Source organism: Podarcis raffonei, chromosome 1, assembly GCF_027172205.1.
Source record: "Podarcis raffonei isolate rPodRaf1 chromosome 1, rPodRaf1.pri, whole genome shotgun sequence".
NCBI lineage: Eukaryota > Metazoa > Chordata > Lepidosauria > Squamata > Lacertidae > Podarcis > Podarcis raffonei.
In genome coordinates, this window is record NC_070602.1 from 93,354,964 (window position 1) to 93,379,055 (window position 24,092).

The following is a 24,092-nucleotide window of genomic DNA, read 5'->3' on the forward strand; positions in this document are numbered from 1 at the left end:
AAAGACCCTGATGTTGGGAAAGATTGAGGGCACAAGGAGAAGGGGACGACAGAGGATGAGATGGTTGGATGATATTCTCGAAGCTACCAGCATGAGTCTGTCCAAACTGCGGGAGGCAGTGGAGGACAGAAGTGCCTGGCGTGCTCTGGTCCATGGGGTCACGAAGAGTCGGACACGACTAAATGACTAAACAACAACAACATACTTCCAATTCACGTGGCATATAATTTGCAATGTTCAGGGTCCTCACATGAAAATATAACAGTGTGTAGAGCTTTTATTTTCACAAGATGCTATGCTACATAAAAAAATGTAGAAAGTTTGGCTGACGCATAAAACTATCTCAGCATAGTATTTAGTTGAGAATTAGGTGCTTCTGAATGGCCTTTTCTTTCAGTTTCTCCATAGATTCACCTATCCTTTGTCCAAAAATGTTGTTCTGAGTTTGAATATACCAGTCCACAATGTCTCTTATATCTCTGAAAAAGGATACAGGAAAAAGTTCAGGACATGAAACAAAGCAAACTAGACTGTTCCTGGAGCAGCCGGAGTTAGCACTAACCAGAAGTAGCCAATATTTGGCAGAGCACATTCAAACGCTTGGGAAGAGAGGAACCTGTTCGGAAGTTAAATGTTTGGCCTGCCATACTCAGAAGTCTATCATATATAATGGCCCATATTCTGAGTGCGTCCAAAAGTGCATCACACAAGCCAAACATATCCAAATTTTGGTATACATACAGAAAATCCAAGGGCTACTGAAACCGATGGAATATATTCTACCAACACCACTTCATTTTTCATTTATTGGATTTATATACACCGCCCTATACCCAGAGGTCTCAGGGCAGTTCACACATTATATATTTGTTTATATTGTTATAAACTATGTATTGTATTTATAACTCCTCTCATAGATAATATATACATATCCAGTACATGTGGACATGTATACTGACTGTAATCTTATGTATAATTCATGAAATTGTAAATCCTGTTGTTTATTCTTATGATATAATAATATTTCATATTGTGGCTTAAAACAAGAGCCAGATTGCATAAAACAAGTACTGTGGACAAAATTATATCATACCAAGACTGCAAGAAGAGCTGTGTAATGTTATATACTTTCCTAATTTATTTCCCCCAATAAAACATACATATATATGAATTCCACCATGCCCCATCTTGCCCTCAAATCTTCAATCTAATCTCCTTTAAAGCAGGCAGCAGTGGGGCTTGGTTCCTATACGGCAGGCATAGGCAAACTCTGGCCCTCCAGATGTTTTGGGACTACAACTCCCATCATCCCCAGCTAACAGGACAAGTGGTCAGGGATGATGGAAGTTGTAGTCCCAAAACGTCTGGAGGGCCGAGCTTGCCTATGCCTGCTATAAGGAGTCCACAGAATAATGGCCATTTAGTAGCCTTTATGTATCCATCAATAAGGATCATTACAGTTTCTACTTAACTATACCAGCAAAGCAATACAATGTCTATTCAAATTCACATTGTTCACTTACCTGGATACAGGTGCAGAAGTACTCACAGATGTGCATGAGGCAGCTTTAAGCTCTATATTTATTTCACTAGGAAGAGAAAGTAATTCTTAACTACTGCAAGGATCATAACAGCCTTCAGAAGTGAATCTCAGTTGCGTACAATAGGAGTAAGAGCAAATGGTATGTTTAATGCATAAATGCATTTAGCATGCCTGTTTTTTCTTAGTAGTAGTTGTAAGGTAAAGGACCCCTGGTTGGTTAAGTCCAGTCAAACTTGACTATGGGGTGCAGCACTCAACTTGCTTTTCAGGCCAAGGAAGCCGGCATTTGTCCACAGACAACTTTCTGGGTCATGTGGCCAGCAGACTAAACCGCTTCTGGTGCAATGGGACACTGTGATGAGTGCCAGAGCGCATGGAAACGCCATTTAGTAGCAGTGGAGTGTTATGTGTGTCAGAGGGTCAGGACCATGGCATGCAAGCAGGGCAGGGGTTAACCTTCCCCGATCCTGTGTTCCCAGTGAAAATCCTCCTGCTTCGAAGCTGCCATTTTCCCTGGGAGGGAAAGTGTTACTGCTATGGTTGGCTATGATAACTTACTCCAGTATAAACGACAGCATAGGGTGGGAGCGATTTTTGTCTCATGCTATGGTTCTGATCCTCCCCCAGCTGGTTTTATTTAAACATACAAGTTAAATGTATGGTCCCAATGCTGATCTTCCATGGTTTCTTTTTTTTAAAGGACATTAAATGCTTTCATGCATTTAACACACTTTATGCCTACTCTAGCCCTTATCCTTAAATAGGATTGCAGACTACATCTTCATACACTAACTCAGATTAATACAGCTAATTAGATGGATACAGTCCAAGGGCCACTCTCACCATTATCTTTGCTTCTCTATATGCTTCGACTTAAGAACATGTCAGCTTAATTAGGGCTTACATAAATGGGTTTGGTCAATATTATGACGTTTATTGCTTCACTACAGAAATCCAAGCAAGCTTGAACCGAACTCAGGTGCAGTAACAGGCTTCCAAAGTACAAAGCATTATTTTTTAAGCAGAACAGTTCTGCACAACCTGAATGCTTGCCTTCCCCACCAACTGTCAGTACAATTAAATCTCAGTTTCGATCTCATCTGTTATTTCTTTACAAGGAATGGCAAAAACATAAAAGAAATCAAAATAATTGTGCATTAGGAACTGTGCTGTATTCAGGAGTGGCTAAAGATGACCACCAATGATATTCATCTACTTATAGAGGGGAACAATAGCTGAATTTCACTTAGACAAGGTTGCCATATTTCAAAAAATCCAGACACAGATTTGGGGGGGGGGGCAAGTTGCTGGTTGTTGAACTTTTTTTTTTGCAAAATCTAAAAGAATAATGTGCCCTTTTGAACTATTTTTGATGAATTTCGCCAAAATCTACACTACCGACATGGTCTGCCATACGTTCTTAACTGCTGTGTGACATTTTGTTGTAGGGTTGTGTGGGACTCCCAGTTCCCATCAGCCCCACCTAGTATGACCCATGGCCAGCAATAGTGGGAGTCACGGTCCAATATCATCTTAGGCCAGGTGGTTCCCTCCCCACCCCTCTAATGGGAACAGGCTTACCTTCCATACTTTTGTGATATGTTCTCATCAGATGAGAGGTCAATCTGAGGAAATTCAGCTTTTACCATCTCTGGTATAAGCATTATTGGAGACTCCACGTCAGCCACTCTGAAGACGAAGTTGACATCTATTTTATTGTTAAAGTTGTTTGAGGGCATGTCTACACAAAAGCAGGTTCTACTTAATTCAGTGAGGCCATGAAGGCAGGGTGGCGTTGCATCCTTGGCTTCCCAATGATGTCGCTTTTGCTTACCGAGAGGGAGAGGGGTGAGGCTTGGGGAGCTGAGTGGGGTGTGTGGGCTCAGCGGCACTGGATTGACTCTGCCGCCATCCGCACCCTCTAAATGGCAGAGACGCTCACCCTTGGGAAGCAAGGTGCGCAACACTGACCTGCCATCACCACTCCACTGATCCTGTGCTCCCAGGTTTAAGTGGGCTTAGGATTGTAGCCTAACTTGTCATTTTCAGCCTTTAGGAACACAAGCATCACGCATACAAGAGCAACCTTGTACGCCTTTAATCATACACATACACGTTTGCGACCAAGTCCCAGTGCTTGAAACACAACAAAATTGTTTCAGAAGAACAGCGCAGAGGAAACTTACTCGTCAATTACACTTTCCTTATCATGCTCTGGCAAGTCATTCAGTATTGGAGGCACAGCTTTTGGAATCATGACTTTATTGTAGGGATCATTGCTGCGGAAGACAGAACCACAGTGATGCAGGTAGGAGAGAATGGGAGAAACACAATCTACATCCTCTCCATAATGTTATCTTTTCATAGATAACTATATCAATACCTTTCAAACAAAAAATAAGGAATATGTAGTGTGTGTGTCTACATTCACTGTTGGGTCTTTTTAAGTTGTTTTTATTAGTAACCATTGTTATTCTTGAAAATGTGATAAAAGAAACAAGAGCAAACACAATGCTATGACCCTCCCTACCTCCATCATAACCTTTAAACACATAAAACAGGATCTGACCTTATGGGTCACAGAAAACTTTGAGGGGATGGACAAAAACGCTCTGCCAATGGTGTGGGTGGAAAGTGGTGCAACAGCAGGAATCCATGACTGAAATAACCAGAAATGTGGGGAATGTGCCCGATGCGTAGACAGAAAAATCAGATCAAAATGAACCATTTGCAATGTAAGAGTGTTGCTTAGAAAGAGACCCTTTGTTCCTTCAAACCCAAGTGGTTTGGGGCCACCTAAGCAGTCAACAAAACAGTGGACACAATCTGCTGAGCTAAGTTCTTCCTTTGAGCAAATCTAGCAGCCAACTTCCCCTTCCCTCAACTCCTCACTGAGGCATAACTTAGGCTTAGCCTGACCTCTACTGACCACATGCAATGCCGTACGCACAAATCAAGCATTTCACTTTGATATTAATAAGCCTAGGACAAATAAATAAATAAATGGCTAGCTGCCAGATGAGCACTCATCGTTGGCTCATCTGATCTGACCAAAGTACAGAGCAATGGTCCAGGACCATCTGGCTGTTGTTCTTAGCACCGTTTTTCATCTGAAGAATGGGATACGAATGCTTTGAAATAAGTTAATAGTACAGTGGTACCTCGGGCTAAGAACTTAATTCATTCTGGAGGTCCGTTCTTAACCTGAAACTGTTCTTAACCTGAGGTACCACTTTAGCTAATGGGGCCGCCTGCTGCCGCCGCATGTTCTCATCCTGAAGCAAAGTTCTTAACCTGAGGTAATATTTCTGGGTTAGTGGAGTCTGTAACCTGAAGCGTCTGTAACCTGAGGTACCACTGTAAACTGTAAACGAACTAGCCTATCAGTAGCCTGTCAGGAAGCCCACACTTTCAGTCTTGCGACATTCCCTGGGTTGTTTCGGGTATACACAACTGAGGTGCAATTAACCTAATTAGGTGCTTCAACGAAAGCACTCGTTCTTACTTACCAGAATGGCATTGGTATGTTGTTCAGAGCAGGTACATTAGGTAAAGTTGAATGGATAACTGATGGGAATTTTCTCCAGCTGGTTAGGCCGTGAATCACCTCCTGAAAAGACCACACATCAGAAAATTCTGCTAGCAATCTTAGCCAGCAAAAGAAGACAAGCTCCCATGTCTTGAATCCCCAGTGACTTCAACAGCCCTTACCCTGTGATGAAGGAACTTCTTCTGTGTCATCGGTATGCAGGATTTTGCTGGAAACTGCTTGGTAAGTTCGTATTTCGGAACGGGGCAAATATGATATTCAATGCTGCTTTCTGCATAGGGAAATGGCTGCTTGAACTCACACAGTCCTGGGCTAGGATTCTGAAAAGGAAACGAAGGGCAACACTGAAGCAAGAGCCACAGGCCACACCCCCAATTCTTGCTTCTTTTGAAGACAGCCAACCAATAAGGAGTCAGGAAACTGAATACAGTGGTACCTCGGGTTAATAACGTAATTCGTTCTGGAGGTCCGTTCTTAACCTGAAACTGTTCTTAACCTGAGGCACCACTTTAGCTAATGGGGCCTCCCACTGCCACCGCACGATTTCTGTTCTCATCCTGAAGCAAATTTCTTAACCCGAGGTACTATTTCTGGGTTAGTGGAATCTGTAACCTGAAGCGTCTGTAACCTGAAGCGTCTGTAACCCGAGGTACCACTGTAGTCAAGCCATTCAGGATGTGGCCCTGAGGCCTGCCCTTTTTTACTTACGAAAATTTGAAGTGGATGATCGGTTGGAGGATGAAGCAAAGCTTCGGGAGCTCTGAGGTTTAGCAGGGTGGTGTCCAGTTCGTCTTCTTGCGCCTGGAGTTTTTCCTCTAAAGCCGGTATTACTGGGATCAACTCTTCCTGATAAAAAGGCAGAAAGTAAATGTTCTGGAAAGGTGTCTTTCTGTTAGTTAGGTTTCTTAAAAGGTATTTATTAAACCACCAAATGCTAAGAATAACACAAGAAAAGGGGGGGGGGAGCAATACTGGAGAAGTTTTGTTACCTCTGCACCGGTCCTCAGAATTTGGGAATATTTTGGAACTTTGTAACTGGTTGCCGCATGGTGCACACAGAATGGCTGATATGCCATGAGGGTGAAATGCTGAGGGACCTTTGGACAAAGGGAAAAGGAATTGAAATACGGTAGAAAACTCTAATGAACCAATGAAAACTACCTAAAATGAATTAACAAGGGAATATCATATTTATTGTAATTCACATGCCTTCCCATGACACTGTGTAGAGGAAACACTTCACATGGCAGGCATTTCAGGATCAATATCCCTCTCTATTGACCTAGTTCTACAATTTAAAAAAATAAAAATGGGAGAACTTAGAAATCTGCCACCTGTTCCCTCTTGATCATGCCTTGCCCAACATCTAGTAAAGGTAAAGGGACCCCTGACCATTAGGTCCAGTTGTGACTGACTCTGGGGTTGCAGCGCTCATCTCGCTTTATTGGCCGAGGGAGCCAGCGTACAGCTACCGGGTCATGTGGCCAGCATGACTAAGCCGCTTCTGGCGAACCAGAGCAGCGCACGGAAACGCCGTTTACCTTCCCGCCAGAGCGGTACCTATTTATCTACTTGTACTTTGACGTGCTTTCGAACTGCTAGGTTGGCAGGAGCTGGGACCGAACAATGGGAGCTCACCCTGTTGCGGGGATTCGAACCGCTGACCTTCTGATCGGCAAGCCCAAGTGGTTTAACCCACAGCGCCACCCGCGTCCCGCCCAACATCTAGCATAAAGTAAAAAACAGGACCCGACTTAGCAGCCATCTAACCTTTAGTTCATAGAAGTGGTGAAGTTGTTTAATCTTAACATTTGCAGACCTGACAGGAACTATACCGAGAGCTTCAGGTGCCTGGGAAAAAAAATCAAAACAGTATGTAAGATGGTATCGAATTTCCAATAGGGCTATCTGCCATTTTTTAATTATACTAGAAACCCTGAGTTCTTAAATTAATGTCTTCCGGCATTCCACCATGTGGCCTGAGCCACCACTAAGAAGTGAGCAACTCGTTCTTGATTCTTATTGTTGTGATCCTCAGCCAAGAAGAAAATTAATAATGCTATCTGTGGAATCAATGGGATTGGCTGAGCAGTAGTAAAGGCAATTTAGGCAAAGTCCCATAACGTGAAATTATAAACCTCAGGCAGTCCCACTACACAGGTCAGTAGGTGCCTACGACTTAACATCCCTTCCAACAACAGCAGACACATCCCTTGGGGCAACACAAGACAGCTGCCTTGGCGTTAAATACGAACCATGGACCAACTTCAAATGCAGCTCCAAAAGGTTTAAATGGAACCTTAGACCCCAGATTTTTTCAATTGAAATTTCCAAATTCTGGTCCCACCAGACTTTCTGAGGCAGATTATTGTGAAAAGTAACCTCAAGTACTGAATTGTACCTTCCACTATCAATCTTTCAAACGGGAAAATTTGTCTTTTATTCTCTTTTTATTAAAAAAAACCAAATAAATAAATATTGTTATTAGTTTTCAATTTATTTAACAACAATCTTTTCTAATGGTTGGACTGGGGAGGAAATATCATAACTGGCATCCAGGTAGCCACAGGATGCTTTTTAATTGGAATCGATAGGCTTGAGAACGCCAGTTTTGTAGCCACAGGAATCGGCTGTCCAACCGAATGAAAGGAGCGCGACACTCTCTTTTAACCCATCAACCATTGCTAACGTCACAGAGGCACCTACCAGCTCATCAGCCCGAGACGAACTGTAAGTGGGGAATTCAGAAGGCAGCAGGCGATCTTCCGTGAGGACGCAAGGCACTCTTCCATCATCACTTATTGCTAGTGTGCTGGTCGTTTCGGAACTGCTTTCTGTTGAACCAGCACAGAAATGTACAAATGCTAAGACTGAGTTAAGAGTGGGTATGCATTTTGATCAGCAGAAACGGTGGGATACTTTTGTCCCTTCGTTGCTCATTTTGACCCCTGGGACCTGGAAGATGATGGCAGAAGGTGTCCCCACTTCCCAAAGTATTCCTCATGCTTTCTTCTGCTGTTCTGCCTAAATGGTAGCTGTCACGGGACTGCCATCAGAACAGGAGAGGGAGGCAGGGGAATACAGAGAGCCTCCAACGCTTTTGAGGAGCAGATCCTCGTCCAGCGGTGGGGAAAGCCACACCTCCAGTGGAGCAGAGAGGGAAGGGGCCAGCCAAGCGAGGAGAGGGCTCGAAGATCCTGCTGAGAGGCCAAGCGCCTCACCTAGCCCGGTTGGCCAGGAGGCAGACACGCCGTTTCCATCGCCCAGCTTGCGCAGAGGGGCGAAACAAAAGGAGAGGCAGAGATTTGGGGTGTCTAATGTTGGGGGAGAAGCCGGAAGGGGCCACTCCCAGATTCTGCAAGTGACTAAGACAGACATGAACTTTGTGGTTCTGCACTTTAAATAGTTTGCACCAAATAAAAGCTGTAAAAGACAGGTCGGAGTCCTGCCTGGTTACTCACGAGCAACCACCACCTGCATCTGACAGTAGCCGTTGCCATTTATGGCACAAAGCAAATGGTATGACATTCCTGTTTCTTGTTTTTACAGTACTTGTGATGTGTGGCCCACCCACAGAGGACAAGAGGAAAAAGCATAGTGGAAGCATTGCAGGGCTGTGCTACAAAACCCATCTTGGTACGGAAGGATTTTTCTAGCTGTTCCTTTATTCATTCATTTATAGCACACGAGGGTGCGCATCACAGCAGTGTGTCATGGCATCCTTTCTAATCATTTTTCACAACATGACACAAAAACAAATATTAAAAAACGGGTTTCCAAATCGGAGGGCTTACCTGATGGGAATGCTTCTTCCCAGTCTTGGTTTTTAATATTTTTAAGTACTCCACGCCACACACTTAGCACACGATTGAGCCGGCCGTGAACCAAGATCTAGGAGAATCATTTAGGATATTGTTCAATCCATTTTCTATGTGGCATGTGTCTTCCAAAACTTTTCTGGAATCTCTGTGTACATAAGTCTGAAAACTGCCAAATTGTTTTGTTTCGTTTTTAAGCCCCAGGGTTTTCTAGACCTTACAGCTGTGCAACAAACTTGGAAAATAGATGCACAAAGAGTGCATGTGGCCATTTAAAAACTAATTTGAATTCATAAAAGAAGGCACAAAAAATTATAAAGCCTTTAAAGCTGCATACAGCTACCTATTTGAGGCACTGATCAACGTACTTATGGAACCTTAAAGTGTAGGAATGTTTGTTGTTCTTGTGAAGCTGGAAGGTGAGGCATCCAAAAGCCTGGTATAATTGCTGCAGTGCATCTACCTGTGACTTCCACTTTCTCCTACCCATGCAGAATTAGGCTTGGCAGCTGTATGGAATGGTGGGATTATCAAACAGCTGACATACTGTTTCCTTTTAATGCAAACACTTTAGGCAGTGAAGCCATCATACCCGCAATATAGATTCAATCATAGTTTCACAGCAATACTGTAACTTTTTAAAAAAAAGGTATAAAACACACTTGCAAATTCAGGAAGGATTTAGGAATGAGCAGCATTCCTGCAGCTGGAAGGTAGCACACCTGCATTTAACTGAGACAATTTGTTTCAGTACCTTTCGAGCAGCTTGTTGGAACCGTCGCAGATTCCAGTGCCTGTGACACCAAGGGTTGTTTAGCAGGAGATCAAACGTGGGATAGAATTTGGGGGGCTGCACGGCACACAAAAAGGGAAAAGTTTCAGTCTTAAAGGGTTACAGTTAGGAATAAACGCTTTCAAGCTCTTTATTTAACAGCAGCCTATTTATACTGGGGAAAGTATCTGCAATTACACAGAAGTATGACCCATTGACTTCTGTACAACTAAGGGCTCCTTTGGATCGCCTGTTTCTTGAGCATTCATACCCATTTGCTTATATGGAGGTTTGACAGTGACTGGTCTTTATGGAACATTTGTTCTGACGTTTGCAGGAAAGTTCTACATCTATGAACATTCATCTTGATTTGCTTGTGCAGTGGTGATACTCATTTCCATTACAGCAGGGTCACAACTTGTGCACTTTTAACTTGTGCAATCACAGCTTTATGTGCTTGGTGGCAGGCCAACTGGTATCGCACAAATTAAACACACGCAAGGCGGACAGCTTAAAAGTTCTTTCCAGGCTGAGTTTTTCAGGCACAGCAAGAGATTTTAAGCTCTCAGACTTGCTTACCAGGCTTTGGGAAGGTTTTGCACAGGCTGCAGAGGCCTTCACAAGATCTTGGATGGCCCTGTAAGATCCTGCGCCAGCTCTGGCAGGTAAGAGTCAACTATGCATGATTCCGGCTTTACACGCCACCCCTCAGAATGTAACCCCTGCGCAGGACATGATCTTACTGTAATCAATCGTTTACACTTTTCAATAAATTTTCCCATCACTTTCCTAACCACAAAGGGATTGATTTAACTTTAAAAGTGGATTTGTTACACCAGTGCACTTTAATTCACTTTAATTGTGCAAACCTAAATTTCCAGCATGTGAGTGAATCCCTCCAGCAAAATACAAAAAGGCAACCTTATTTCCAAGAAGCGCAAGAAGATTACAATAATCAAAACTTCATGGTGACAACTTGTTTCATTTCTTTCTCTTTAAGTACACGCCAATCAACTCTGGGATGCATCTAGCTGGGATTTCTTTTTAAATCAACAAATTTCAGGTGGCTATGACATCCCCACACTACTGCTGCAATCTTAGGCTACCCCCGCACAACTGTTCTCCATAATAAATCTCCAAGTGCTCACCAGACTCTTTCCCCTGTTATTTCCTATTGGCGAGAGACACCAACGAAAGGAAGTTTCCCAGTTATATTCACAAGGATTTCTTAACGCAAAGGCAAGCTTCCCTGCTGTATTCCCATCCATCCATTTGACTCTGACACAAAGACCTACCTCGCCAATGTCTCGGATGACACGTTTGACTGAGACTTCAACATTCTTCCTTTGAAACTCCTTCTCCATAATAGGCTCTCCCCTTTTAATCTGCCTCAGCACCATAAACAAAGATATATAAATACCCACATTAGTACATTAGTACATGGATCCTTAAGCAAAGTCTTGCATTTAGGGCTCAATAAAATTGTAGTCTTCCAAGGGACTTGCAAAATGTAAGCAGAACTCATCAGTGAGGCGAGTTCTGGGTTTGATTCATAGGTTGCCACTGAAGGGGTGGGATGAGATCGTTCTCCAGCTGAGATGAAGTTGTCTGGAACTCTAAGCGACATGGTGTTACATTTCTGGATATTATGGAATGTGGTGCATTGCTTGTTGTCATACTTTGCTGTGAACTGTGAACCACTTTGAGCATAACGTATACAGAAAAGGAGTATACAAATAAAGTGGCATATCATCTGCCTTGCATGCAGAAGTTCCCAGGTTCAGTCCCCAGCATCTCCAGAGAGATCCCCTTCAGAAACCCTTAAGAGCTGCTGCCAGTTAGTGTAGACAATACTGAACTGGATGGACAATGGGTCTGACTCAGTACAAGGCAGATTCCTGTGTCCCTATGACTCTTTGCCTATGTTGAATAGGCATGTAAGACCACAACATGCTCCAAAAGGAGCACTGGTATATTGATGCCACAGGACCACTGCCCAACCTACAGGGTACATGAAGATATCCCCGAAGAGCTTGTATAGTAGGTGCCCCCCCTCTTCTGTTTCTCCCCCACTTTCCTTTTTCTTCCTGCTATACATTGCACGTGAACTCTGAAGACAGGAAACGGGACTGCACATATTATCCCCAAAAATTAATGGCAGCAAGGTGCATGCTTCCTCTCAAGATAAGTCTATAAGCCAGAATCCTGAACACATCTTGCATACTCTAACAAGATGGATCTATCTGCCTGAGTACAAGCACCCCAGCTGTCGCCTGCAGTGTACAAACCCACACAGTTCTTTTAAAACAAAAATATGCCCTACCTTGTATAGTTCTACTTCTCTACGTCGGTCTTCAGAAAATTGCTTTTGAAAAGTTGGAGAAATTGGATCTTTGCCTAAATGAACCTGCCTGCATTCATATAAGAGAGGAGAGAACAGTTTTCACTTTAAAGTTCAGCTCAGACAACTATTTACAGTGGTACCTTGGTTTACAAACTTAATCTGTTCCAGAAGTCTGTTCTTAAACCTAAACTGTTCTAATGAGGCCTCCTGTTGCCAGTGCCCTTCCACCATTCGGCTTCCATTCTTTTTTTTTTTTTTTGATAAATTTTATTGGTTTTCATCAAATTGTACATTTCATCTCGAATATAACAAATCATAGCTGTTTTGGACTTCCTTCAGCGTCTCTGACAATCATCCATAGTTATACCTTTAATACACATTCCCTTTTTTCGTATTGCCAATATTCCTCCTTATTCCTAATATTTCTAATAAACAATACTTATTTGTTTTTTACAGTGCCTCTTGAAATCCTGCTAGTGTTGTGTTAATACCACATGTATTTTTCAGATAGTCCACAAATTTTTCCCAGTCCTCAATAAACTTTTGATCTTTACTATATCTAATTTTCCCAGTTAGTTTATCCAGTTCTGCATAATCTGTCAATTTTAGTCTCCATTCTTCTACTGTCGGTATCTCTTCTTGTTTCCACTTCTGGACCAACACAATTCTGGCTGCCGTTACTGCGTATTGGAAAAGCTTGCAGTCCTTCCTTCTTATGTCCTTTCCTACTATCCCTAAAAGAAAAGCTTCAGGTTTTTTCACAAAAGTATATCTTAACATTTTTTCCAACTCATTATATATCAATTCCCAAAAGCTTCTCACTTTCTTACATTCCCACCATTGATGAAAGAACGTCCCTTCTTTTTCTTTGCATTTCCAACATTTGTTATCAACCTTATACATCTTTGCTAATTTTACAGGTGTCATATACCATCTATAAAACATTTTCATCACATTCTCTTTCAGTAACGTACAAGCCGTGAATCTTATGTTCTCTTTCCACAATTTTTCCCATTCTTCGAGTTGAATGTTGTGCCCCACATCCCTTGCCCACTGTATCATTACCGATTTAACCTCTTCATCCTTAGTATACCATTCCAACAATATCTTATACATTTTTGACAGAATTTTATACTCATTATTTATTATGTCTTTTTGGAAAATTGATTCTTTTTCAACATATCCTTTATCCTTCAAGTCTTTTTTAAATGTTTCATTTACTTGGAAATAGTGCAGCCAATCATTCATATACTCTTTAACTTGTTCATATGGCTTCAATTTCCATTTTCCTCCTTCACTGGTTACCAATTCGCCATATGTACCCCATTTTACTCTCATATTAATCTTCTTAACACTCAGTACCTCTAGCGGAGATAACCAATGTGGTACTTTTGGTTCTAATATATTTTTATATCTTTCCCAGACCTCTATTAATGGACCTCTGAAGATATGGTTTCCAAATCCTTTGTGAACCCTTTTTTTATCACACCATAGATACGCGTGCCACCCAAATCTGTTGTCGAAACCCTCAAGATCTAGTAACTCATTGTTTTCTAGCTTTATCCATTCCTTTATCCAGCATATACATGCTGCTTCATAGTACAGTCTCATATCTGGCAGGGCGAAGCCTCCTCTTTCTTTTGCATCTGTCAATAACTTAAATTTTATTCTCGGCTTCTTCCCCTGCCAGATATACCTTGAAATCACTCTTTGCCATTCTCTGAAGGTTCCTGTGCCCTTTAATATGGGTATAGTCTGAAATAAGAACAGCATTTTCGGTAGCACCGTCATCTTTATCGTAGATATTCTTCCCCAGAATGATAATTTCATTCTGGCCCACACCTCCAGATCTTTCTTAATTCCTTTCCAAACCGGGATATAATTATTTTGATACAAATCAATGTTCTTAGGTGATAACCAAATTCCCAAATATTTAACCTTTTTCACCGCCTCTATCTCAGTTCGTTGCTGCAACAAATCAATCGTACTTTGTTCCATATTTTTTGCAATAATTTTGGTCTTTCTCTTATTCAATCTGAATCCTGCCACCCTTCCAAATTGTTCCATTTCGTCTAACACCTCCTTCACACTTTCTAATGGTTCTTCTATAGTCAGTACCAAATCATCGGCAAAGGCTTTAACTTTATACTCATTTTGACCTACTGTTACCCCTTTTATTTGCTTGTTTTGTCTAATTGCATTTAGAAAGACTTCCAGAACCGTTATAAATAACAGTGGTGATAGTGGGCAACCTTGTCTTGTTCCTTTGGATATTTGAATATCTTCTGTAATAACATTGTTCACAATCAATTTTGCTCTCTGCTCCGTATAGATTGCCTTTATACCATTATAAAACTCTTGTCCCACTTCCATATATTCTAAGTTTTTCAACATAAATTCCCAAATTACGTTATCAAAGGCCTTTTCTGCATCTACAAACATTAAAATTGCTTGTTTATCGCTCCTATCAGACAGATATTCTATGACATTAATTATGTTTCTTACATTATCTCTCATTTGTCTGCCTGGTAGGATCGGCTTCCATTCTTAGACCGAGATAAAGTTCCCAAACCGGGAAACTACTTCCGGTTTTGCGGAGTTCTTAAACCGAATAGTTCGCAAACAGGGCTGTTCTTAAACCGAGGTACCACTGTACTAACAAGGCTTTTGCAAAGAGTAAATCAATCCAATGCAAACATTGTGCAGATTTTTTAGATTGCTGCCTATTGACTTGACATGGGCAAGGCGCAATTGAGCACTTCTAAGACCCAGTAATTTCAATGGAATTTCTACTGTTGAAATCCACCTAATTTCAAAATGCTTAATTTTGGCTGAATCACTCCCTTCTGTTTTCCAGTACTCTTCTGGTTATAGCCCTGTGCTTCTTTTTTGTTTCAACCCAAAGACTGCATTTGTATTGGCACATGAATGATTTACAAACCAAGATTCTACAACAAGGTGATTCACAGAAAGTGCTTCTGCTTATGCCCAACACCTATCTTTTGCCAGTTCCTCTACCTATTGCAGCCCCCTGTGACATATCCCTTACTGTTCCTGAAGGCCTCCCAATATTGGGGGGGGGGGGAGAGAAGGACTGCACATTGCAAAAGCAGAATTGCTTTCCACTAGTGCAAAACCACTGTATCACTGGATACGTCCCAGTAAGTTTTTTGTTCAGTTATTGACAAGATAAATCACAATCATATAATTTTTCACCAGCTACAAACTGGGAAGCAAAGAATAAAATCACTTTATCCACTTTTTGCAAAAGATATGCTAAGTGGCGTATTCAGTTAGTCCTAAATACAATGAGCCGTTATATTTGTTTATTTCTGCTTGCATAATATGTGAGCGCCACTCACCATTTAAGTTGGTTGGTTAGCTCTGCTTGTATGTCCTGCTTGACTTTCAATTCAAAAACAGCTTCTTTCACCTGCCTTGTTATAGCTCCTCCATCACCTTGCCCTCCTAGGACTGTAAGGCACAAATACAAACAGGATGCTCAGGAGACAGAGTAAAATAGCTCTTCCACCACTGGCTGCAGTTACAAATGGTGAATTATTCCATTTAGCATGTCGTTAAAGAGACTGCAGAATGTTGAAAAAGTGTGGATTATATTGCTACCAAGATCTGTTTTACAGGAGGTAGGGCCCTGAGTTTATGATGGTGCTTCAGGTGTTAATGGGAATAAGACCTATGAATATTTTCAAATGAGACGTTTCTTGTTTACATTACATAATTCAAGATATACAACAAACCCTCTTCAAGTGGTACACATGTGAAGAAGTGATCATATCATGACCAGGGTGGCACAGTGGCAGTATCAGTAGAATCATAGAATCATAGAGTTGGAAGAGACCACAAGGGCCATCGGGTCCAACCCCCTGCCAAGCAGGAAACACCATCAGAGCACTCCTGACATATGGTTGTCAAGCCTCTGCTTAAAGACCTCCAAAGAAGGAGACTCCACCACACTCCTTGGCAGCAAATTCCACTGTTGAACAGCTCTTACTGTCAGGAAGTTCTTCCTAATGTTTAGGTGGAATCTTCTTTCCTGCAGTTTGGATCCACTGCTCCATGTCTGCTTCTCTGGAGCAGAGAGTACAGAGAGTACAGAGAGGGTCCGAGGCCAAAACCACGCAGGGAGGTTAATAAGCGTGGTCCTCACAAACACAAAGTTATACTGTGTGGAAGGGACCTTCAGGGTCTCCCATGCTGAGCAGTGCTCATAATTGCAAGGCCACGAGAGTTGGAAGTGATTTATTTCAACTGGGGGAAGATCCTTCAGATTCAGATGGAATGGTACAGTTTGTTTGTTTGTTTGTTAATTGCCCAAAAATATTTATAACCACCTGTCCATCTACAGTATAGAGATACCAGGGCAGTATCCATCCATCTATTTATGTATGTACAGTACATCATATAGACTAATCATACAATAAAATTATGAAATTATTCATACTATGCTTATTATGTGAGAACTACAATGAGACATTATTAGTACCTCTAAGTCACAGAATCAAATTAGTAAATGTACAGAGATGCCAAATTTAGTCAAACTAAGCTGTGTTTTATGGTGGGAACAAGTTCCTCCAACTTCAAATCACTTTCCTAGGGCTGACTAGCCAATCTGCCTGAGGTGGGTTGGGGGAAAAGATGGAAAGTGATAAAATGAAAGCAAAGTTCCCTACCACAAAGAGCATACAATTTAGAAAACGAAGAGGAGGGAATAGAATGCAAATGCAAATAGGCGAAATAGTTTGTGATCACTGCACTTACACACTTAGATCAAGTGTGTTTGCTGCCCTTTCCGTGTATTCTAGTCAGGCCCAGAAATTCCAGCCCTGTAGTACCACACATTACACAAACACATAATATTCAAAGTTATTACCTTCTTTTAAGTATTTAATCTTTATTTTGCCTGGTTCCTGAACCAAAACAGTTGCCACAGCATAAGGATTTGACAAATCAGCTGGGAATCTCAAGTTTTTATATTCAATGGCCTACGGAATAAAATGTGACACATCAAAACAAACAATGGGCCCAATTTCATTCTAACAATTTTTGCCGCAGTTGTTATTTTCCTTGAATCCCCCACCTGTGGTTTTTGTAGGGGACTGCCCCGTTCTTGCTTTGGCAATGATGTCTTCTGCAGTAGCCGTGCCACTGCTTTTTGTGGAGACTTTGGGATTCTCGCCAAAACTGCTTCTTGCTTCTCAAAGTCTGCTCTCCTAGATTTCAAAAGAGACACATGATTTTAATTGTGATAGATGGAGGTACAGCTACAGTTCTGCAAAGGACATCAACCCATTAGGATGTGGTTCAAAAAATGTTGGCTTTTAAGTGGGAGTCTAAAACTTTGGATATCTTGAGACCTGAATCACTGTGTATGCTTTAGCAATGGCAGAAGCCCTTGAGACAGATCTGATTTCTTTCTGCAGGGCCTGTAAGACATAGTTGTTCCGCCTGCCCTTTGGCTTGGAACCAGTCTGATCTCCTCCCCTCTTTCCTTCTCCTTCTGTGATGGAACCCCTATTTGGGGACTTCCCTGGCTTTCTTCTGGCCCATGTAGGACCAGTCTGGATAGTTGGCCGTGGTGAAGATTTGACGTTTTCTCCCCCCAAACAGTTTTTGATCTGGGCTTCCACTGAAATGAGGCTGTATTTTAAGTTGTATTTTAATCCTGTTTTTAAGTTGTATTTTAATCAATTGTTTTCATACCTGATGTTAGCCACCCTGAGCCCGGTCTTGGCCGGGGAGGGCGGGGTATGTATGTATGTATGAATGAATGAATGAATGAATAAATAAATAAATAATATCTTCCACATGTGCTCAGAGCCCAGGCACCCTTTTATGTGCAAATGGAGAGGGGGGAGAACAAGCAAACACCCAACTTCTCTTCTTCCTCCTTGCCTCTGCTGTTATGCTTGCCAAGTGAGTTCCAAGGTAAGAAGAAGGAAAGAGTGAGCACAATTGGGGTGGTGATGGCTGAGGGGCAGATGATGGTGCTCTCAAGAATTGTTCTCTGCTTCAGATTATAATCTGAGCCCGATCAGAATTTGTAAGTTTATAAAGGTAGCCTCTTGAGACCTAGCCAAGAGACTATGAAAGCTGCCTACATTATTGTGAAAACACTTTAGATTCTATTTTTTCCTAAGTTCTAAAAAATCATTTGGAGGATGTGAAGTCCCCATTTATATGATGACTCCAGTGAGAAAATACTCATCTCTGCTAGGGAATCCTATTTCTGTGAATTCTGAAGTGCATTTTGTGACACAGTTCTCAACTCCATATAAGTTACCAAAAATGCTTATTTTAGGGTAAAATATGTTGAGAAGCGCATACTCTGAGGGAAAAAAATCAGCTCTTAAAAATACACATTTAACTATACATTTTCATCCAGATTTTTATTTAAATGCACATTAATGCAGAAATGGGACAGAATGGAACATGAAACTGACATGGACTGGAAACTAAGACAGCTCTTTCCCTCCCTAATTATAAACATATGACGCTGAAATTCAGTCTGGTGTAAAAAAATGACATTACTGTTCTCAAAGCATTATTAAGAAGTATCTTTACTGCAGCTTTTTCCAAACAAAATGATGGGCTGGATCCAAAGTTAGAGGAACTTACCTCCCACTTAAATCTACAGGACTTTGTAGCTAACCTTTTCCTCTGATTTCAATGTCGCCTAATACCACATTTACTTACTCATTTACTCTGGATTCAGCCTGATGTATTTATATCATCTTGGCTCATTTGTTTCTAACACACACACACACTGTGTGGTTGTTACGATAGGACACCCCTCCCCAGGAAATATTATTTTGTAAAGGTTTCTCAGCGAAACACACAATGATTTTTTAAAAAAATGTTCAAAGCAAGTACCGGCCGCACATACGTTAATGTAGGGCGTGGCGATGATGTTCCTGTGAACGCACATATATAAGGTTTTGAGTTAAATTGTGAAATCCACAACTCCATTTTCATCTGGGCTGTTCCGTATTCAAATGGTGCAAATGTTACCATAATTTCTGCTTTCCCGTTGGCAGGAATTATTCCTGTAGTGAATGAGCGAATTAAAACAAAAACAAAAAAATAGTTAGTGCATTCACCTTGAAATCACAGCACTTTTATGACTGCAAGAAATTGTACAGAACAATCAGGGATTTTTGGAAGCTTAGTTTGAGAGGCCTTAAAGGTGATGCGAAAAGGTGGCAAGGTGACTGGAAAAGCGAATTACGAGTATAGTTCAGCAGCTGGTGGCACTTCTTCGTAAAAACAAACAAACAAACAAACAAACAAACAAACAAACATGACTACCCCTAAAGCTCAAACTTTTGGAAGCCTCTTGGTGCAGATAAGCTATGCCATCAGCTCAAGGCAACATGGCCCAATTTCCAGGGATGATGGGCATTGTAGTCTAGCAGCATTTCGATGCTCATAGGTTTCCTTTTCTTCAACTGGGGAGGTTGTAGCAATTAAGATCTCTGTTCTTAATTTGTGGAGTAGGGGGCAATCCTAACATCCTCCCTACCACCGATGGGGCTTTATCTACAGCCCTGCCACGCATGGCAGCCACAGTGGGGCTTTGGAGTGGATGGAAAGGACAGTGAGATTGGCTTGAGATCCAGAGAATTATGGGCCAGCTCGGGTCGGCCCTTTCCACTGAACCCCACATTTTGGGGCTTTCCACTGGCTCCTGCCAACCTACAAATTCAGCAGCTGGTGGAAAGTTGTCTTAGCTGGGTGAAGGGACACTTTTCCTCATTCCACCCACCCACCCATCTACCTACCCAGCCCAGCATGAGGGGTGGTGGCAGATTGCACTATAATATGTTTATATATACAGTATACGCTATTTAAGATACTAGCATTCACACATTAATGAAGTAATGCTCCCCCTCCCAAGATTTTACCAGATGTTGGATGAACCGTAAAGGCTTTGTGAGGCTGAAGATAGTCTATGTGGAACTCAAAATCTATGGGACAGCTGCACTCCAGGGGAATCACATATTCTTTACTGGAAAAGGTGATACAGGACAAAAGAATCAGAAATAATTACATTAATGTTCATTAGCACATCTGCCCACCCCTGGGCAGCATGACAGATAGAAATGTACTGAGCAGGTAAGTACAAACCCCTCCTTAGCCCTGCAAAGTGACCTTAATCCAACTGTTAAACGCAAAAAGTTGGCTCTTTTCCTGCTGGGAGCAGCTTGAGATGGCTATTGCTCAGCAATGGAAGTCTTCTATAGAGATATCCGATCAGTAATGTTTGGGATTCATCACGGGATCCCAAAAATATTCAGTTGTATGTTGTGATGCCCTATCTTTTCTGAACTGGTTGCTGTTCTTTCTGCAATTATTTTTAGTCTGACTCTGCACTAAGTGATGTAGGGCCTTTATATATAACTGCATTTGATTTTGTGTAGTTACACAAGTTGTTCTTTCCTGATATATTGAAATAATAAAAAAAATGTGGGAAACGTAAGTACAAAGAGACACGAATATGAAACCCTTGTCAAATTAATGCAATATATGAACCAGAGACAGGTGACAATAAAGTAGTATTTTTATTAAAATTAGCAATTCCTGGAAGAGAAAAAACACAATAATCTGCAAAACAATCATGTATTTAATTTGCTCAGATGCTGTATTTTTTCATTACCGTATTATCTTGAATGAAAATTTATATTATTTTATGAAAATAATAAGAAAGAAAAGGCAGCTGAAATCACTACAGTGTTTTTAATTTATATGAGGCTTGGGCAGAAGGTAAATCTTTGGGTAGTTTTCTCTAGATCAACAAGGATTTCTGACACCAAATTGTTTAATAACAGAAGAAACAGTATAACCCGCCTAGCCCAGCAAATTCTACTGCTGAAACAACAGAAGCCCAGCTTGTCCGGAGTTTTGGGCTGGGTTGCCATCAGTATGCCGATGACACCCAACTCTATCTGTTGATGGATGGCCATCCTGACTCGGCCCCAGACACACTGACCAGATGTCTGGAAGCTGTGGCTGGATGGTTACGTGGGAGCTGGTTGAAGCTAAATCCTTCGAAGACAGAAGTCCTGTGGCTGGGACGGGACGATATGGGATTGGGGGGGCAACTCCCATCTCTTGCGGGGGCGCAGTTAGTGCCAGCACCGTCCGTTAAGAGTTTGGGTGTAATCTTCGACACCTCCCTTTCCATGGAGGCGCAGATTGCAGCTATAACAAAGGCGGCATTTTTCCATCTCCGCCAAGCTAAGCAGTTGCCTCCTTACCTCTCTCGCCCTGACCTAGCCACTGTGATCCACGCGACGGTCACCTCCAGACTGGATTATTGTAACTCGCTCTACGTGGGGCTGCCCTTAAGACTGACCCAGAAACTCCAGCGGGTGCAGAATGCTGCAGCGAGACTCCTTACGGGGTCTTCGCTGCGAGATCACATTCATCCGGTGCTATATCAACTGCACTGGCTCCTGGTGGAGTACAGGATCAGGTTTAAGGTGCTGGTTTTAACCTTTAAAGCCCTATACGGCCTAGGACCCTCGTACCTACGGGACCGCCTCTCCTGGTATGCCCCACAGAGAAACTTACGGTCTTCAAATAAAAACATCTTGAAGGTCCCAGGCCACAGAGAAGTTAGGCTGGCCTCAACTAGAGCCAGGGCTTTTTCGGCTGTGGCTCCGACCTGGTGGAACACTCTGTCACAAGAGACTAGGGCCCTGCGGGATTTGACATCTTTCCGCAGGGCCTGCAAGACGGAGCTGTTCCGCCAGGCCTTTGGCCAGGGCACAGCCTGACTCCCTCCCTCGGCAATCTTCGCGGAGCTCTGGCCCAATGGTGGCCAGTGGCTTGAATTTAATTAATTTTATAATGAATGATTTTAGAGTGTTGTTTGTGTTGTACTTTTGTATTGTTTTATTGTTGTTAGCCGCCCTGAGCCCGACTTCGGCTGGGGAGGGCGGGATATAAATAAAATTTATTATTATATTATTATTAAGCTTGAGATAACCAGCAGTGGGTCCTTGCATGGAAACACTGTGAGTTCCTGGACTGATAATTCTTTAATTCCAAGCATGTGTCTTTTGCACCAGGTTTTGCTCTGTGAATCTCAGGGTTCTAGCAAAAAACAAATGAGATCCTGCAAGCCTGGGGTCCCACTGGACTCAATGGGGCTTACTTCCGAGTAGATGTGTACAGAATTGCACTGCACATCCTGAATTAAAAATTGTGTGAACTCATAGATCCGGTGTTTTAGAATTTAGTTTTCAGCAAACTCCTCTGACAGTCACTCAGGTTGTAGGTCACAGTTTTGACTACTCCACCCCATAAAGATCCCCCACTTGCACACTGCATGTATAAATAGATCAACAGAGAGAAACTACATCCATTTTTATCTAGACTGAGCAGCACTCAATAATAATAATAATAATAATAATAATTTAGTATTTCTACCCAGGCCATTTGGCTGGATTTCCCCAGCCACTCTTGGTGGCTTTCAACAGAACATTAAAAGCAGAAGCAAACTTCAAACATTCAAAACTTCCCTAAGCAGGGCTGCCTTCAGAAACTTGACTTCTCCATCTGTGGTTATAAGAGGTAGCATCCAGGACGGATAACATGAAACTATCGGAACCGTTATCCAGCTCTTCCTTAGTTACATCTATTGATATCAATAAGGCTTATTCACAGGTTATTGGGATTAGACTCATCTTCTCAGCCAATGATTAGACGCGTACCCTAAGCTTAAAAAGCAGCTTTGGATTCCTAGCTGGCTGACATCCGAATGCCCTGTGCATTTTCCAAAAGCCAAGCCTATCTGTAAGGATTTTTGCATGTCTGGTTTTAACTAGTCAAAACAAAATGACTTAGAAAAACACAGCATATTCTTCACTTTGTTAAAAAATTTATTTTTTATTTTTTTACTCAAACTCCTCCAACATTCTATAAACTGTTGACTAAAATCCTGTCTAGCTGATTAATAAGGAATGTAGTTTATATGTAGTATTGCCTTGAAACTTTTTCTTTTTTTTTAAGTTTGGATGAAGAAGAGATTCCCTGCTTGATAGGTTTTTAACATTTCCAATTTGGGTAGCAATTGTGGCCTTCCTAAGAAGGAAGGCATGGGTGGACAGGGTGAGATGGGTGTATGTGAAAAATGGAATTGATCATGGGACTCAGGAGAGAATTTTTTTAAGAATAAACTTACTTTCACTTAACGAACAGGATTTGTAAGAATATATATATATATATATACAGTTAAAAGCAAAATGGTTCCAATGAGGCCTGTGCGTAGATGCTACACACACACTATACCTTTAAAGCACATTCAAAGCGCTTCCTCTCCCTCACTTGAATGCATTCAGGAGAATGCTTCTGGGTCCACAACCAGGGACTTTCATGCATCGGGAAGCCATAGCTCAAGGGTTTAGCATCATAGAATTGCAGAGCTGGATGACCCAAGGTTCATCTAATCCATGGGTAGGCAAACTAAGGCCCGGGGGCCAGATCCGGCCCAATCGCCTTCTAAATCCAGCCCGCGGATGGTCTGGGAATCAGCATGTTTTTACATGAGTAGAATGTGTGCTTTTATTTAAAATGCACCTCTGGGTTATTTGTGGGGCATAGGAATTTGTTCATTTTTTTCCTTCAGTCTTGCCCCTCACAAGTTCTGAGGGACAGTGGACCAGCCCCCTGCTAAAAAGTTTGCTGACCCCTGATCTAATCCAAACCCTAGCAATGTAGAAATTTCAACTAAAACATCTATGACTGATGGCCGTCTTTCCTCTGCTTTAAAACCCACAATGAAGGAGAGTCCACCGCCTCCTGAGGGAGACCGTTCCAACTGTCCAACAGCTTTCACTGCCAGAAAGTTCTTCCTGATGTTTAGTCAGAACCTCCTTTCTTGTAACTTAAAGCCATTGGTTTGAGTCCTTCCCTCTGGAGGAGGAGAAAACAAGCTTGCTCCACCTTCCATGTGACAGCCCTTGAGATGTTTGAAGATAGCTATCTCATCTCCTCTCAGTCTCCTCTTTTCCAGGCTAAACATCCTCAACTCCCTCAACTGC

General features: G+C 42.0%; 1 protein-coding gene across 2 annotated transcripts in view; it reads right to left on the reverse strand.

The window, feature by feature from the left end:
• Positions 1–245: 245 nt before the first annotated feature.
• The window catches only part of CFAP221 (cilia and flagella associated protein 221), a 39,039-nt gene continuing 15,192 nt past the window's right edge, over positions 246–24,092 (reverse strand). For both annotated transcript variants that reach the window (XM_053404773.1, XM_053404783.1), the window contains 19 exons: positions 19,950–20,053; positions 18,932–19,091; positions 17,126–17,258; positions 16,919–17,030; positions 15,390–15,501; positions 12,007–12,094; positions 10,979–11,068; positions 9,666–9,761; positions 8,888–8,984; positions 7,800–7,927; positions 6,864–6,944; positions 6,083–6,190; positions 5,802–5,939; positions 5,255–5,413; positions 5,053–5,153; positions 3,730–3,822; positions 3,125–3,232; positions 1,524–1,589; positions 246–479 (listed from right to left, as the gene is read on the reverse strand). In XM_053404773.1, the coding sequence (XP_053260748.1) occupies positions 356–479; positions 1,524–1,589; positions 3,125–3,232; positions 3,730–3,822; positions 5,053–5,153; positions 5,255–5,413; positions 5,802–5,939; positions 6,083–6,190; positions 6,864–6,944; positions 7,800–7,927; positions 8,888–8,984; positions 9,666–9,761; positions 10,979–11,068; positions 12,007–12,094; positions 15,390–15,501; positions 16,919–17,030; positions 17,126–17,258; positions 18,932–19,091; positions 19,950–20,053 (2,098 nt within the window). In that variant the 3' untranslated portion in view covers positions 246–355. The remainder of the gene's footprint in view (positions 480–1,523; positions 1,590–3,124; positions 3,233–3,729; positions 3,823–5,052; positions 5,154–5,254; positions 5,414–5,801; positions 5,940–6,082; positions 6,191–6,863; positions 6,945–7,799; positions 7,928–8,887; positions 8,985–9,665; positions 9,762–10,978; positions 11,069–12,006; positions 12,095–15,389; positions 15,502–16,918; positions 17,031–17,125; positions 17,259–18,931; positions 19,092–19,949; positions 20,054–24,092) is intronic.